The sequence below is a fragment of the Ovis canadensis genome, chromosome 18, assembly GCF_042477335.2.
Source record: "Ovis canadensis isolate MfBH-ARS-UI-01 breed Bighorn chromosome 18, ARS-UI_OviCan_v2, whole genome shotgun sequence".
Taxonomy (NCBI): domain Eukaryota; kingdom Metazoa; phylum Chordata; class Mammalia; order Artiodactyla; family Bovidae; genus Ovis; species Ovis canadensis.
In genome coordinates, this window is record NC_091262.1 from 27107678 (window position 1) to 27124999 (window position 17322).

General features: G+C 50.0%; 1 protein-coding gene across 2 annotated transcripts in view; it reads right to left on the bottom strand.

Moving 5' to 3' along the window:
- Positions 1–11416, bottom strand: part of ST8SIA2 (ST8 alpha-N-acetyl-neuraminide alpha-2,8-sialyltransferase 2) — a 76835-nt gene extending 65419 nt beyond the window's left edge. For both annotated transcript variants that reach the window (XR_011250135.1, XM_069558679.1), the window contains exon 1: positions 6971–11416. Coding sequence is in view for 1 of the 2 variants with exons in the window: in XM_069558679.1 (XP_069414780.1) it covers positions 6971–7068 (98 nt within the window). In the remaining variant the exon portion in view is untranslated. The remainder of the gene's footprint in view (positions 1–6970) is intronic.
- Between the last annotated feature and the right edge of the window lie 5906 nt (positions 11417–17322).

The following is a 17322-nucleotide window of genomic DNA, read 5'->3' on the forward strand; positions in this document are numbered from 1 at the left end:
CCCACTCCAATATTCTTGCCTGGAGAATTCCATGGATAGAGCAGCCTGGCGGGCTATAGTCCATGGGGTGTCAAAGAGTCAGACACAACTGAGCAACTAACACACACAGACCTTTGGGAACAGAAGGGTGAATGCTTATATTTGCCATGTGCTTGGCCCAAGACCAGTCAATCGTAAAGGAAATCAGTCCTAAATATCCATTGGAAGGACCGATACTGAAGCTGAAGCTCCAATATTTTGGCCACGTGATGCAAAGAACTGACTCATTGGAAAAGACCCTGATGCTGAGAAAGACTGAAGGCAGGAGGAGAAGGGGACGACAGAGGAGGAGACGGTTGGATAGTCACCGACTGGATGGACATGAGTTTGAGCAAGTTTTGGGAGTTGGTGATGGACTGGAAAGCCTGGTGTGCTGCAGTCCATGGGGTTGCAAAGAGTTGGACATGACTGAGCAACTCTGAACTGAGGCCCAAGTTTGTTCATTCCAAAAATACTTTATGGGCTCCATTTACTAAACCATATACTTATTGGCAGGTGGCTTCATGGCAGACTCTGCCTGCAGCGCAGGAGATGTGGGTTTGACCCCTGGGTCAGGACAGTCCCCTGGAGGAGGGCATGGCAACCCACTCCAGTATTCTTGGTTGGAGAATTCCATGAACAGAGGAGCCTGGTGGGCTACAGTCCATGGGGTCGCAAAGAGTTGGACATGACTGAGCAACTGAACTGAACTGAGGCCCAAGTTTGTTCATTCTAAAAATACTTTATGGGCTCTATTTACTAAACCATATACTTATCACCAGGTGGCTCTGTGGTAAAGACTCTGCCTGCCAATGCAGGAGACGCAAGAGATGCAGGTTCGATGAGATGCAGGTTCGATCCCTGAGTCGAGAAGATCCCCTGGAGGAGGGCATGGCAACCCACTCCAGTAGTCTTGCCTGGAGAATCTCAAGGGCAGAGGAGCCTGGTGGGCTACTGTCCAGGGGGGTGCAAAGAGTTGGACATGACTTAGCAATCAAATGACAATACTTATCACCAGGGGCCGGTGATAAGAAGGGGGAAAAACATAATCAATGAGTCCATCTCCATAGGATACTGGGATGCTAAGGGTATACAGAGGAGGATCAGCTACACCAGACTGTCCAAGGAAGGTCTGGGGTCCGGTAATGCTTTGCAGAGGAGGTGATACTAGCTCTGAGTCTTAAAGGAGGAGTCAGAGGAAGGCAGGATGGATGGGGTGGGGTCAGGAAGAACAGTGTGTGCAAGAAGGTTGTTCCAGAAAGCAGTAAGCGCGCGTGCAAAGGCACACTTGCCTGAGTCACGGTACGTTCCACTGAACTGTGAGCAATGCAGAATGGCTGGAGCCCAGGGCGACTGAGGAGAGAGGCAGGGGCCAGATCACGTATTATCTCGTATGCCACACTAGAAGCAATGGGAGCCTTTATAGAATCCCATCCTCTCTGAGAAGTATTTATAATTTGTAATCTACAACGTCCCCAATTTGTAAAACCTAAGCAATTTTAAAACCTAGCAACCCTGCTTTACAAGGGGAAAGAGGCCCTGAGTGGCGAATTGGTTTCTAAGAAGGATATCTATTTACAATTTAAATTTGATGCTAGGAACAGTTGGCAAGAAGGACTTGGAGCAAGTCAGTTAAAAACCAGACTTTCTTTCTGTCCTATTTTATCCTCCAATCATGTTTATACTTGAGCGAAGTACACAAGGATTGGGGCGAAGATTGGGCTTTAAAAAAATAAAAAACGTTGCCTCGTTTTGTACAGGTATGTGTGTTTCTTACGGAGTGCCTGGACTGCAACTGTCCAAAGACATTTCCTTTCATTCCCCACCTGGACTTATCCACCAAAAGGTGCACCTCACTCATCCTTGGCTGATGGCAGTAGTTGCCAGCTCACGGGTTTGATGATCAGAGCTGGTTCATTCATTATCTTCCCAGACAGCGTCTGATGTCTGCCTGGGGTGCACCAGGACCCTGGCCATGATGTTCTAGACGGCATCAGTTCTGACCAATCAGATGTCCGTTCTAAGAGGGCGGAGCCCCAGAGGGACCAGTTGTTAAGCATCTTTACTGTCAGCCCTAGTCCAGGAGCCTGGATGCTCAATTGCATGGTGTGCAGAAGTGAGGAAGGTTCATTCAACTGACATTGGAATCAGAGTTGCAATGGAATGGGAGTTTTCCCTCCTTCAGAAGCTCTAGTCCCAGGCCCCACCCGAGAGTCTGGGAGGCTCAAGCCCATGGCCAGCGGACTTGTCTGCTAACCAGGGGACAGTGCCACACTGAACCTGACCGGACCGGGGGCACTTTTGGGAGACGAGCCCCAAGTCCTTCTCAGTCTTCATCACTCACCTGCCCTCATTCTAAACTGCTGGCGTGTGGGTGGTTACTACTAAGTCAGACCACATCCTTAGGGAAACTGGGCCTTTGGAAAACAAGGGAATGAGTCAGGAAGCCCAGATCTGAGACCTATTCTGTAATGCTACTACAGAGGGCAAAGAATTCAGAGAAAGGGCAGTCTAGGGTGTCAATCAAGACAGGGACTTTGGCTTCTCATAGAATTAGGGTCACTGGCTTTATCATGAGTGAGTTATACAGTCTTTCAGAGCTTCAATGTCTTTACTGATGACCTAAAGGTAGCCACAGTACCTAGTTGGTTCCAAGAAGTGTGGTGAGGACCGAGTAAATTAGCGCTTCATTTATTTATTTTAAAAGTCATTTACTGACTTCATTTTTTAAACTTAGTTTTTGATCTTATCATGCCAAAAATAATCCTGGGGGCATGTGAGATCTTAGTTCCCCAACCAGGGATCAAACCTTCACCCTCTACAGTGGAAGCACGGAGTCTTAACCACTGAATCGACAGGGAAGTCCCCTGAACTAGTGCTTTAAAGCAGTAAGTATGGTGTCTGGCACTATTTGTGCTCAACAAATAGTAGCTCTTGGGGCCACTTAGTAGGGGACCACTGGGTTTCCGCAAGGATGACATGTGTTAACATCTACAAAACCTTGGAATAGCTCTTGCTTCAAGCACTCAATAAATCAATAAACATTAATGACCATCATTGTCTTCATCTTTGCCATTGCCATGCTTTCTATTATTATTACTACTGGCTACATCCTCTTTGGGGCTTCCCAGGTGGCACCAGTGGTAAAGAACCCGCCTGCCAGCGCAGGAGACATCAAGAGACATGGGTTCAATCCCTGGGTCGGGAAGATCGCCTGGAGGAGGGCATGGCAACCCACTCCAGTATTCTTGCCTGGAGAACTCCATGGACAGAGGAGCCGGGTGGGCTACAGTATCTGGGGTTGGAAAGAGTCAGACACGACTGAAGCAACTTAGCATGTGTGCACATCCTGTTTGTCTAGAGTTCTGTTATTCTTTTATGATTAGAGAACTCACTTGGGGACTGGGGCATGGGTTTAAAAGTGAGGAGACCAGCTCAAACGAGCAGGCTTGCTCTGTCCTTAACCAGCCAGTTGTAATCTTGGATAAGTGATGGTACTTCTCTGGTCAAATTTACCCCAATTACAAAAAGAGAGGATGTTTTTTAGGCGGAGCCCTGCACGCCCTTCTTGTTCCAAGACTGTGAGTTGTTAGTTCCCTAAGGATGCCGTGCATGTCCATCACTGGGCCAGACCCCAGGGGGATATTTATCCAACAGATGCTTACTGAATGCCTTCTTTGTGTCAGCTTCTGAGCCCACCATGGTGGGCAGGACAGCCATGCTCACAACTCTCTCTTGAAGGTTACACTCAAGGCTAAAGCTCAGGGGATGATCAGAAAAAGTTTGGCTTATGACTTTGTCCAGTGGACTCTAAAATTTGGGGGTGCTGCATGAGTTGATGGGAGCTTTTACTAAAGTTTCACCCAATCTCTGATTGAGAATTTGAATTCACTCTTTGAAACCTTTGCAAAGAACCAATCTTTTTACATTTTCTTTTCCCATTCAACTGCAGGGAGGCACTTCCACAAGCAAGTAAGTTAGAAATGGAACTGTGAAAATCATTACTTAGCAAGAGACGTGTCTCTAGGGAAGCAGCCCCTGGAAGAAAGCTGTGCCCTTCGCAATCCCTTAGACGATTCCTTGGGCAGGACAGAACTTCTGAGAACACCACATCAAAAGGCTTAATACTAAAAGGAATCAAGAGCTTAGCAAAAATGTACCTCAGTTTTGTTCCTCTAGATAACACACATGAAATCGTCTTTCCTCTTTTACTTCTCATTTGTTAATCCTTGGAAAATTTACTCCAAAAAGAGATTTTTTTCCCCTTCCTTCCTTCTTAACAGATCACAGGGTCCTACTATTGTCTTCCAGAAACAGTCATCCTTTAACAGAACCCCTATTTTCTCCCAGGGACCAGCACTGGCAGGTGATTTGCAATCTTCCGGAGCACAGGTCAACATAAAGTTGGGGAAGGGTAGGCAGGGTTGGCGCCATAGCCCCAGGGTCTGAAGTTCGATTCCGGCTCTCCCGGGAAGGCAGGGCATAGGTTGGATTGGGGCTCTCCCGGGAAGGCAGGGCATAGGTTGAGGAAGACAGGAGTCGATGCCTGGCGCCCCTCACTGGCTACTGTGCCACAGGATTTACTGCACTGAGCCCCCACTGGCTGTCCAAAGTTGGGGTGCTCCCAAAGATTAAATAAGTGACTGAGCTTGCAACTTGGCTTGTAAGGTTGGATTCCAGTCCTCTGCTCCATGTTCTTCCTCCCCCGAGTCATGGCAGATTCCAGATGAGTGAACCATGTGTGGGACAGACTGGGGGTGGCCCTGGAGGAGGGCTGAGGGGGAGGAAGCCAGGGGTCAGCCTGAGGACAGGGGTACCGGGGCTTCCGGGCGGGGCAGGTAGTGCCACAGGAGGTAACACATTTGACTTGTTTGACAATTTTCCCCACAGTGGGCCCAAGCAGGAATGCGCCCCTTCCCCAGCCCCAGTGAAACAGATCTAAGGAAGCACACCCACAGCAGAGGAGCCCTGGCTTTTAAGCATATGGTAAATGCCCCTCTTAGCTCCCATGCTGGAGCTTATTTCTGGATACCCTATTGAAAAACCTAAGGTGGGGAGTGGGTTTACAAGGTATTTGGCAGGAAAGCGGAGCATTATATGCAAAGTAATTTCCTGATCGCGTTTTAAAAATTAAAAAGTCACTGGCCTCTAGAAGAAAATTCGGTAAAAGTTCAGTGGATGGACAAGCGAGCAAGGCCTGACAGCGCCCAGCTCTTAAGTTCTCCTAGCACAATGGGCAGTCGCTGTTCCTTCCCTCGCAGGTCAAGGTCAGCAAGTGGCCTGGGCCAGGCAGAGCCCACATCTTGGGGAAGAATGGGGGTGTGTGTGTGTGTCGGTGGGGGGGGGGAGCCGAGAGAAGGCCCTCCCCACCGCGTTCTCCGTCACCCCAAAACTTGTCCTGCCGGATTTCCTTGCCGATCCACAGTTTTGAGACGAACAGCTACGGAAAGGAGTGTTTCTCTTATCTCCGCGTGGGAGCCTGTCGTGTATTACGTGAACAGTATTTGTGAAAGTTTTCTGAGCTCTTGGAGAAATCGAGGAGGAGGAGGAGGGAGAGGAAGAGAGCAGTGGAGTTCCCAGAAGAAATTCTGGGGTTCCCAACCCGGGCAGGGGCGAGGAGCAAAGGCGAGAACAGGCAGTGGAGCCCGGCCCGGGTTTCAGACCTTAGTGCCTTGGCATTCTGGGCCAGGGCTGGCATTTCCCTTCGGAGGAACCTGTCGGGCGCAGCCGGCCCTCAACTATCGCCGAGAGTGAATGAAATACCCAGCGGGACAATGGAGGGGCGCGCGCGGCGCGGGACCAGCGGGAGGGAGCCTGCCCGAAGCTAGCCCCACGGAGGAAGGGCACTCTTTCTGCCCACTCTGCGACCTCACTTTCTCTCTGCCCTGGGCCAGGAGGCTCTCCAAAGGGCCTCTCAGAACCCTGGATAGCCCCTTCCCCACACTTGCCCACCACGGGGTGGAGGTTCTTTGTGGAAAAGGGCTGGCCAGCGTGCGGGCGGCCGCGGGGCGGGGCGCGAGCCTCAGCCTCCGGGACCCACAGCGGGTGCGTCCCGCGCCGCGAGTGCGCACTCCTCGAAGTCCTGTGCCAGGACTGGGGCTCGCGGTCCCGCCCTTACAGGGAATGGGAGAAAAGCGAGGGCTAGACCGTGTGCCTGGGAACCCCTCGCCCCCGCCCCGCCCCAAATCCCAGCCAGGACACGCGGGGGGCGGTACAGACTTTGCCCAGAGGTCTCCGTCTCCGCGACCAGGGAGCAGAAGAACCCGAGGGAGCAGGGGGCGCGGCGGAATCAGCTGAACGTCCAAAACCAGGTGAGGGTGGGGAAGGGTGTCAGCTAACCCCTGCGCGCTGCTACCGGCCCGCCCCGGTGCTGGGCTCCCGGGCAGGCGGGAGGCGCGTGTGCCCATCTGGGTGTCCTGGGGAACCTCGCCTTCCCGGGAGCCCGCGGAGAGCCCCCGCCCTGCGCCCTGGCCCCGGGGATCCCCTCCCCCAGCACAGAGATCCCCGTGCGCCCCCTGCCCACTTTGCTAAGGCGAGAAAGCGGCCGAGCCGGAGACAAAGAAACTCCAACCTCCTCCACTCTCGGCCTCTCCGCCCGCCCCAGACACTCCCCCGGGCCCTTCCTCGACCCCAACGACAACGCGCGCGGACAGGCCAAGGAAGGGAGGCAGGGTGGGCGAGTCTGCTTCCCTACGCGGGCCAGCTGGAGGCTGCCAGTCCTCCCGGCCCGGGCACTTCCCGCGGCAGCCGCGCCCCCGCCCTCCGCTGCGCAGACAGTCCCGGGCCCCCGGCACCGCCACCCCGGGTCCAAATCATTCCCCACCTCTCCTGCCGAGCGATAGGGGGGCGCGGCGCGCAAACAAAGCGGGTGCAAGGGTGGATACGGAGTGCAGGGGTGTGGAAGAAATCCCGCCCGGGCTCGGCACGGGCCCCGGCGCAGCTATTTATTTACCCGATTTCTTCTTCGATCTCCGAGATGTCTGCGAAGATGAGGAAGACCACGAGCAGCGTGAGCGCAGCCAGCATCCAGCTCCGGAACTGCAGCTGCATGGTGGGTTCGCGCCCACCGGGACCCGCGAGGGCCGGCGAGAAGAGCTGGAGCTGGGGGGCGCAGCGGCAGGCGCCCGAGCCTCGGCGCGCAGCCGGGCAGACACGCTGCGCTCCGGGCGAGTCCGGGCCAGCGGCGGCGGCGGCAGCAGACAAGGGTTGCTCAGGCGCGGCGAGCCCGCTCGCTCGCTCTCAGCTCGCGTCCGCCCCTCCTCTCCACTCCCCTCCCCTCCCTTCCCCCGCCCCGCGCGGGGCTCAGCGCGCAGTTTGACAGCTTCGCTCCGCGCCCCTGCTCTCCTCCTCCCACTCTAGGCAACTCTAGTGTCCAGCCTCCGGCCTTTGCTTCTCCCGCCTGCCTTCTTTTCGCTCCCGAGGGCGCTGGAATGTGGCCGGAGCCAGCCACTCCCCGCTTAGGGAGGCTGGGCTTAGGGCACCGTGTGCGTCCGGGCACCAAGCGGAGCCCCAGGGAAGAGCGCGCACCGCTCGGCGTGCCCCGCCGCCTGGCAAACGCCCTCCCTCTCTCAATCTTTGTCCAGCGCCCTCGGTTTCTCGCAAAGTTTTTCCAACACAAAGACCAACACCTGGGAACAGCCCCCGACGCGCGGCGAGGAGCTGGTTTCAGCCAGGCAGATGTTTCAGCAGTTGACGAATTAGGAGGGGTGGTGGGGGAAGGGGAGGGGAGAAGACATCCGAGACAGGCCAACTTCGGCGGGGACGCTGATTGCAATTTGTGGGCGAGGTGCTCGTCCCCCACCCCCGAGAGAGATCAGCCCCGCCAGGCGGTCCTCTTGGTCTCCATTGACAGACCCAAGGAGACTGGGTCCAGAGAGGGCTCGCTGAATTCCTTTATTGGAGCCTTGGCTAGAAGCCCGAGTCCTGCCGGAGTGGCTCCTCTGTCCACAGCGGCAGACACAGCGCTCACCCTGCCTGGGCCCTCCGGGTGCTAGTTCTGAGCTGGGTTTCATCTTCCCAGCTCTTGCCCTCTTCTGGCAAAATCAATACCCCCCGGGGTGGGGGGCGGATCCTACCTTGATCTAAATGTCTGCTAGAAAATTTGCCTCGCACGAGGGTTAATACTCCCCTCTCCCGCTGAATAGTTTACACTTCCCCAGCATTAGACAGCGTAACTCAAATTACATTTTGCATCACCCATTAGCCTGGGGTGGGAAGGGCCCCATTAAGTTTTACAGGAATTAGATAATTACCCAACTTTTCTTCTTCTTGTGCTAATTGTAAACAATCCTGAAATCAGAAAACTTCCCAGAAATGATCAGCTGGCTAGCAAAGGGAGGTTACATGCAAGGGCCTCTTTGGAAAGCACTGGAGAATGAATGGGAGAGGCAGGTCGGCTCCCCCACACGGAGCGAGGTCCCAGAGTGGCTTGGAGCAGAGGTGACTGCGGCGAGCCCCTTCGGAGGAGCCCTGGGGTGGTACGAATTGACCTTTATTTTCTCCTCCAAAGCACTGGCTGTGCTGAGTCCTTCTGCCTCCTTGGGTGTAGGAGCTGCATTTGATATCATTTAACCTTGTTTTTTCTGAGATAAATGGTTCGGATGTTGGAAGAGGAGCAGGCAGGATGGGAGGCAACTGCTATGCTGCTCCATGATTCAATCATTCCCCCATTCACTCCATCACCTGGCAATATTTACTGAACACCTACTCTGTGCCAGGCTCTGTGCTAGGAGCTAGAGATGGCCTACAAAGAGGCACACGTTTTCTGCCCTCTAGTGGTTCACGGTTCAGGAGGAAGACAGACCTGCACATTTGTAGTAATGGAGACTACAGAGAGAGGCAGGATCCATCCCTGGGTGGGGAAGATCCCTTGGAGAAGGGCATGGGGACCCGCTCCAGTATTCTTACTGGAGAATCCCATGGACAGAGGAGTCTGGCCGGCTATAGTCCATGGGGTCATAGAGAGTCAGACATGACTGAAGCAACTTAGTTCGCATACACAGGGGATGTGAGCTTCAATATAGCTATGGTCTCTTAAATGGCTTACAATTGATCAATGGGATCAGCCCTTTCCCCTCCCCCCCCCCGCCCCCCAAAGCAAGAAGAAACTGGCTGGCCTTTACTCTCTGCTTCTCTACCAACTACATTCTTACTGTGCTGAACATCATGGAGAGGTTGCTACCATCCTTAATTCATCCCAGTTCAGGTAAACGTCACTGTTATAAGCACTGCTAGGACAGTCTATTTTCATTTTCTATTAGGTGACCTGTGTTACCATTCCAGCGTCAGAAGCTTCCTTTTTTGGACTCACTTGAGGAGTCATTATAAATGGCCAGGAGGAACAGAAACTTGGTGAACTGTTCCATCCCTTATAGCAGGGGTTCCCCGCCTCTGGGATCTAATGCCTGATGATCTGAGGTGGAACTGATGCAATAATAATAGAAATAAAGCACATAATAAGTGTTATACACTTGAATCATCCTGAAACCATCCCCCCCCCCACCCCTGCTGCCCTGTCCTTGGAAAAACTGTCTTCCACAAAACCGGTTCTTGGTGCCAGACAGTTTGAACACTGCTCTCTTATAGAGAAATCTTGTAACCAGTCCCACAGAGCAACATTCTTCAAGTATATCTGCTGGGAAGTAGCACTAGCTTTGTAACAGGGAGTTTGCACCGAGAGTCATTGAGATGGGATTTCACTCGGAGAGCTGCAGGGAACCCTTATGATAGTTGATCTTGGAATGCTGTCCCTAAGCACTTGGGTTTGAATTCTCATGAACCAGCTGCTTTTACAGTGATCTGTGTACATTCACTGCCCCTTGCAGCTCTCTCTGAAAACTGAGTGTGTTCCTGGGATCTGGAAGAGAAAGAATGATTGGATAGGAGTTGTCAAGTCTGCTGGTGCTGGGTAAGCTGTGAGTGGGCACATGCTTGGCGCTAGCCTCTTTTCTTTCTGAACGCTCTGTTTACACGTTACTTTTTCCTGCCTTGGTTTGTCGGAGAAACTAGAAGTTCCCAAAGTAATCATGGCTTTAAGCTAAGTCATTGAATGTTTGGGTTAAAATATAGGAGTTTATGGGAGTGGCAGCAAGTCAAAAGTCATTACCAACCAGTAACATTTTAGCTCAAATTAATAGTGTCTCTTGGGCTTCCCAGGAGGCCCAGAGGTAAAGAATCCACCTGCCAGTGCAGAAAATGCAAGAGACAGGGGTTTGATCTCTGGGTGGGGAAGATCCCCTGCAGTAGGAAATGGCAACCCACTCCAGTATTCTTGTCTGGAAAATTCCATCGATAGAGGAGCCTGGTGACCTACAGTCCATGGGGTCACAAAGGGATTGAATGACTGACCACTCATGCATATCAAATCTATTAGCTATTCAGGCACCTCATCAGGTCCCCAGGAATATTTAACAGGAGGAAAAGAGAAGCAGGAAGCAGAGTCCCAGAGGGGTCGGACAGAGTTATACCCAGTCATGGGACAGCTCCTTCTCATCCTGACACTGGCTAAGGGCTTGGCTCCCCTTTCGGGGACCAGGAGTGGGACCTGGCACCCAGAGCTGAAATTCAGGGAAATCCAAAACTGCAAGTACCATTTACACATTTAACTAACCCTCCCCACCCCCCCGCCCCCCGCAAGGTATGTATGTAAACTTTCCCCAGAACTGCTTCTCAGGATCTCAGAAATCTTGGCAGTCATTTCACATGGGTCCCTACCTTCTACATTTGAAGAATCTGAGGCTCAAAAGAGTGAAACTGCCATGATGATTCACCCAGCAGAGAGGAACTTTTAATTCAGTCCACCTCCCCTGAGCCTCAGCAACTTCTGGGATATGATTGCCAAGGGCCCCTCTAGCACCCGGGCATTACTAAATGGATTTGTAAGCCTGCATTGCCTTTGAGTCTTGCCGTATCCCCTTAGTTCTGGGATGTCAAGATAAAAGGAACAAATTTATCTTCACTCCCTGCACACTCTTCATCAGTAGAAACACCATAATCATAAATCTCAATTTTCATCTTTCCACATGGAAGAGTGTAGGCCTTTCAGTCAGTCCAAACTTGTTTTTATAACTCAGTGATATATGATGATTTTCCCATTCAAAACTCCGACCTGGTACCCAGCAGCTTTGAACTCTCTGAAAGCAGTTTAGAGTGTTAAGAATCTGCCAGGTGGCATTAAAACATGTATACTATCATGTAAGAAACGAATCGCCAGTCTATGTTCGATGCAGGATGCAGAATGCTTGGGGCTGGTGCACGGGGATGATCCGGAGGGATGATGTGGGATGGGAGGTGGGAGGGGGGTTCATGTTTGGGAGCTCACGTACAGCCGTGGTGGATTCATGTCAATGTATGCCAAAACCAATACAGTATTGTAAAGTAAAATAAAGTGAAAAAAAAAAAAAAAAGAATCTGCCAGGTGGTAATGATCTGACTTCGTCATCTCTGAAGCAGAAGCTGTGAACAGCTATACCTGAGGCAGAGTGAGGTAGGGGTGTGTGTGTGTGTGTGTGTGTGTGTGTGTGTGTGTGTGTGTGTAAAGAGCTGGAATATTATAGTGAGAACAGACAATGGACGAGACAGAGGAGCCTGGCGGGCTATAGTCCGGTGGGTTCACAAAGTGTTGGACACCACTGAGTGCACACACACAACCACAACAACAAGACAAAGGAAAGGGGGCACATTTGCATTTCACTTGTGGCTTTTGTAAATGGCAACATTGTACATTAGTCTAAGGAAGGAAATGTGTCCAGGCAATTGCTCTAACTGTTTCTGGGATTATCAGCAGGAGATCTTGCAAGGGCCTTGGGAACTGCTCCCCAGGGAACTGGAGATGCTAGCAGAAAGTGGGGAAATGGTTCATTTTTGTTAGGAATTTTCTAATCCTTCAAATGGTATTAAGGGTGATTTTGTCTTATACGAAAGACAAGAGAACTCATGTATCAGAATTTTTAGCAGCTTTTAATATTGGAAGAAAATGAAATGGAACATTTAAGCTTTGGGTGACTGACTTTCAGTGTAGAAATCTGTAACCATTCAACTACTGAAAAAATGTTGAAATTATATTATAAACATTTAGGGGCTAGGAATCATAAAAGTTACTTATCATAAACCATCTCTGGCTTAAATTCTTGACAATGTGTTCCTGTGAAATAAGCAAATGATTTCCTAACTAGATAAAACTAACAACCGAATCTGAAAAGATACGTGCCCGCCGATGTTCCCTACAGCAGAATTCATGACAACTAAGACATGGCAACGACTGAAATGCCCATCCGCGGAGGAGCGGGTGCATGCCCATCTGCAGAGGAGCGGGTAAATGCGCATCCACAGAGGAGCGGGTAAATGCGCATCCGCAGAGGAGCGGGTAAATGCGCATCCACAGAGGAGCGGGTAAATGCGCATCCACAGAGGAGCGGGTAAGAGGATACGGTGTGTGCGTGCGCTAAGTCACTTCAGTCGTGCCACCCTAGGGACCATAGCCCACCAGGCTACTCTGTCCGTGAGATTCTCCAGGTGAAAATGGTTTGGGTGACTGTGCCCACCTCCAGGGGATCTTCCTGACTCAGGGATCCAACCCACATCTCTTCCGTCTCCTGCCCTGGCATGTGGGTTCTTTACACTCGCACCAGTAGGAAACCCAAAGAAAATACGGTGCATATATACAATGGAATATTACCCAATCATAAAAAAGAATGAAAGAATGTCTCTTGCAGTGACATGGATGGAGCTAGAGATTGTCATGCTTAAAGTGAAGTAAGTCAGAGAAAGATAAATATATGATATTTCTCATGTGTGGAGTCTAATTCTGGAAAATGATACAAATGAACTTATTTACAAAACAGAAATAGACTTGATGATATTGAGAAAAAAAAAAACACGTTTACCAAAGGGAAACACGTGGGAAGAGGGCAAATCAGGAGCTTGGGATGAATATACACACACTATATATAATATATACTACTATGTATAATGTATAAGGATCTGCTGTGTAGCACAGAGAACTCGACTCAGTACTCGGTGATAACCTGTATGAGAAAAGAATCTAAAAATGAATGAGTCCGTGTATAACCGAGTCACTTTGTGGTACACCGGAAACTAAGAGAGCGTTGTAAGCCAACTATGGCCTGAGTCGGCCACCCCTGGCCCTCAATCTGTGTCCCTTCTTGTAGCCACTACTCTTTTAAAGAAAAACAACAGGGAAAAGAAAGGACTAGAAGAAAGTTTTTAAAACTGGCCACATCTGTCTGCGTCTGTCTAAAACTGGCTTCTGCATCTGTCCACTTTGTTCTGAATATGGTCACGTGGCCACACCTAGCTGCAAGGGAAGCGTGAAACAAATCTTTATTCTGGTTTTTAAGTAGTGCTCTAGTAAAATTACACACATACACAAAAATATTAAGGTGGTTTTGAACCAAAGCGTGAAGTCAGGTACCAGATGGAGAAGATAAACCAAAAGGATGACTTCACTTTGCTGTATATTTGAAACTAACACAACTTTGTAAATCAACTATTTCAATAAAAATAGGTTTAACCAAAAAAAAAAAATCATACAATTAAGAATAAAGGCATCCACGAGAACAGTCCTTTGTCAGACACACATGCTAAAAATATTTTCTCAGGGTCAAAACAAAAGAATGCCCTTTCTCTGTTCTGACCAGTGCTTCAGCGAAATTATCACCGAGGTCACAGAATCAGCTTTCTCTGTGCTCAGAGTCCGGTGTGGCCCTCTCACCTCTGACACCCCTGGAGTCGTCCAGGAAACTGGCCTGGGTCAGTCTCCCTGGCCTTCAGTCTTGAGTCACTTCTCTTGGCCTCAGTTTGGATCGTGGGCCTGCATATTTTCAGAGCTGGAATAGCGGGTAGAGGCAGTGCCTGGCCGTCTATTTACCTAACAAGTATCACTGCATCACTCACCATGTGTCTGGACCTCTGCCTGGGGATGTAGTAGGGATCTGTAGGCACAGTTTCTGATCTCGTGCAGCTTGGAGTCCTGAGTAGAAGGCCATTTACAGCTGGAAAACCCTGGGACCCAGAGTCCAGGAGACTTGACCACAGCCCCACTGCTAATTTCAGAACTGGAACAGAATCCAGCCTCCCTGTCTCCTAGTTGAGTTCAGTGCTAGCTCTCCCGCACGTAACCAATTCTACGTAGTTTTTCATGACATTTCAGTGAGGTTGTAAATTCTCGCGGGCCACGGATTTTTGTTTCTCGTCTGGTCCCATGTTATCCATCATAGCAGAAACCAACTCAATACCTGTCTCAGCCATGGCTAATCTCAAGCCACAGCCATCACCTCACTGAAGGCAAGGTTGAGAAGAGTTGATGTAGTATTTCTATCAGGTAGAGACCACACAAGAAATAATCTCAAGAACATAGGAAAAAGGTGGAGAATAAAATTAGGAAGTGCTGCCTTGCGAGTATGTATTGCCTTTGTTTTTAATATAGTTAATTTAATGCAAGTTGATATACTTTTGGAGCTTCCTTGGTGGCTCAGGTCATAAAGAATCTGCCTGCAATGTGGGAGACCCAGGTTCAATCCCTGGGTCAGGAAGATCCCCTGGAGAAGACAATAGCAACCCACTCCAGTATTCTTGCCTGGAGAATTCCATGGACTGAGGAGCCTGGTGGCTTACAGTCCATGGGGTCGCAAAGACTTGGACACATCTAAGTGACTTTCACCTTATATACTTCAGCGTTTAATGATGGCCTTGTTTAACAGCAATTTCCAGCTCAATACGGTGACCAGTGGCAACAGGAAGCTGCACAGTCACACCCACCTGGTGAGCAGGCTGGTGAAACACCAGTTCTGAAGTGCAGATGAGAGTCTCCAAAGCCGTGGCAGCATTCATTGTAATATCCACCTGCTGAGATCTCCTCACAAAGCCCTGGCTAAAGGGGAGTGCCCCATGGCCCCAACTGGGTTTCTTGTACAGCATCCCATTAGGCGTCCCCTTCTGCTGCTGCTGCTGCTGCTAAGTCGCTTCAGTCATGTCCGACTCTGTGCGACCCCATAGATGGAAGCCCACCAGATCACCAGTCCCTGGGATTCTCCAGGCAAGAACACTAGAGTGGGTTGCCCTTTCCTTCTCCAACGCATGAGAGTGAAAAGTGAAAGGGAAGTCGCTCAGTTGTGCCTGACTCTTAGCGATCTCATGGATTGCAGCCCACTAGGCTCCTCTGTCCATGGGATTTTCCAGGCAAGAGTACTGGAGTGGGGTGCCATCGCCTTCTCCAAGTCCTCTTTCACTTCTCCTCAAATGTATTCTTCGTGGTTGGACACCTTCTCTTCGCAGTCCCCCCAGGACAGACTTGATGAAGCAGATTGGGAAAGTTTCAGAAGGATCAAGAGACCAGTGCTTTTGGGAATATCTGAGTCTGGATGAAGTTTAGCTGCACACAACAGTAAACCCAAAATGCCAATGGCTTGTTTAAAACAAGGTTCCCGCTGCCCCTCCTCTCTCATGTGTAAGTCTCCAGGCAGATAGCCAGGGCTGGTTTGTCCACAAAGTCTCCGAGGTTCTTACGGACTCGGGTCCTCCCACCTTTCCTCTCCCCCACCCTACAGTGAGGCCCTTTCCTCATGATCCATCACACCCAGGTTTCAGGCAATAAAGTGGAGGAAGAGATGAACACAAAAAGAAAGTTCTTCAAATGTATGGATACCAAGATGGGGAAAGGGGTGCTGGGAGGAACTGGGAGACTGGGGTTGACATATGTACATTATTAACATTATGTGTGAAATGGATAATTGGTGAGAACTTGCTGTACAGCACAAGGAACCCGCCTCAGTGCTCTGTGGTGACCTAAACAGGGAAGAATCCAAAAAAGGGGACATAGTATACGAGCAGCTGATTCACTTTGCTGTATCTAATGCAACATTGTAAAGCAACTATACTCCAACAAAAATTAGTTTAAAAAGTTGAAAATGTGGGTCTGAACAGGTGAAGATTTGCAGCAAATCTGGCAGGACTTCTGGAAGAGAGTACACCCTGTCAGTACTGATTTCTAGGATATTGTGGTCTGCTTTTCTCTGGGGATATTTTCTGGGTTACTGAAGTAAAGAGAGTAAATGGTGGGAGAAAAATAAATAAATAAAACTACGCCTTTAAAGAAGAACAACAGGGAAAAAAAAAAGGACAAAAAGTTTTAAAAACTGGCCACGTTTGTCTGCGTCTGTCTAAAACTGGCTTCTGCAACTGTCCACTCTCTTCTGAATACAGTCATGTGGCCACACCTAGCTGCAAGGGAAGCGTGAAGCAAATCTTTATCCTGGCCTTCTGTGTGCTCAGCTGAGAAGTGTGTCATGAGAGAAGGAAAGGACAGATGTGAGGGACAACGGGCAGGCTCTGCTGCAACGGGGATGGAAAAGACCTTGGCAGGCTTTTTTCTCCTACCTCCAGCTTTGCACCCAAGCCCTCATCCAGCCTGCCTTCAATGATTGTCTGAAACAAGGACTTGCCAGAAGCTGCTGACCATGTGTGTGGGGGCAGCAGAGAGTTTCTGTAGCTGTCTCATATTGTTGCATTTTCTATCTCTTAGCAGCTAATTTTCCTACCTTTATTTCATTGTTATCACCCAAGGCAGCAACGCAAATTGTTTGTCTTAAGCAGATATTTTGATTTTAATACTTTGACATCTGAGTTCTTCCTGACCCTGGAGAGGCTGGAATTATGCAAACCAGCGAATTCTAAGTGCTTATCCTGCCTCACCTGTTCCTTTCCATGGAAACCACAACAACGACTCTTGCCCACGTTTTCCTCCTACGCCTTCTGCCTCCCGCCTGACCCTGTTGCCTCCCTCGGTGGCCCTGCAGGGTGTGTTGTGGCCCCTCCTCTTGGAACTGTGAGGAACAAACTGTGTTTTCAGTGGCCCTCCTGATCCATTTGGCTCTCCATAGCTGAACAATAAATAATAACACCTGCATTTAAAAACATGGTTTACGTGGTTTAGAGCAGTGCTCCTCAAAGTATTCTTGGTGCAAGACCAGGGTTTTCATTTCATTTCATTTTGAATTTCTCACTGATTGCAGACCAGTGCATGACCTCCTGGGTAACTAGAATGCAGTTCACACCATGTCTCACTGTGTGTGTCCCGGGTCCCCAAACCTCTTCATCCAGAGAAGCCCCTGATGTTGCAAATATGAAATTGCTACAGATGTTACTAAGTGCTTGTCTTTACTTTTCTGTACTTGTCTGGACAGGGATGCGTAACAGACAGTCCACATACTGGCACTGGTCCATGGGCCACACTTTGAGGAGTTCTGGTTTAGAGTTGATTGCAAAGTGAATCACTGTTCAGAACTC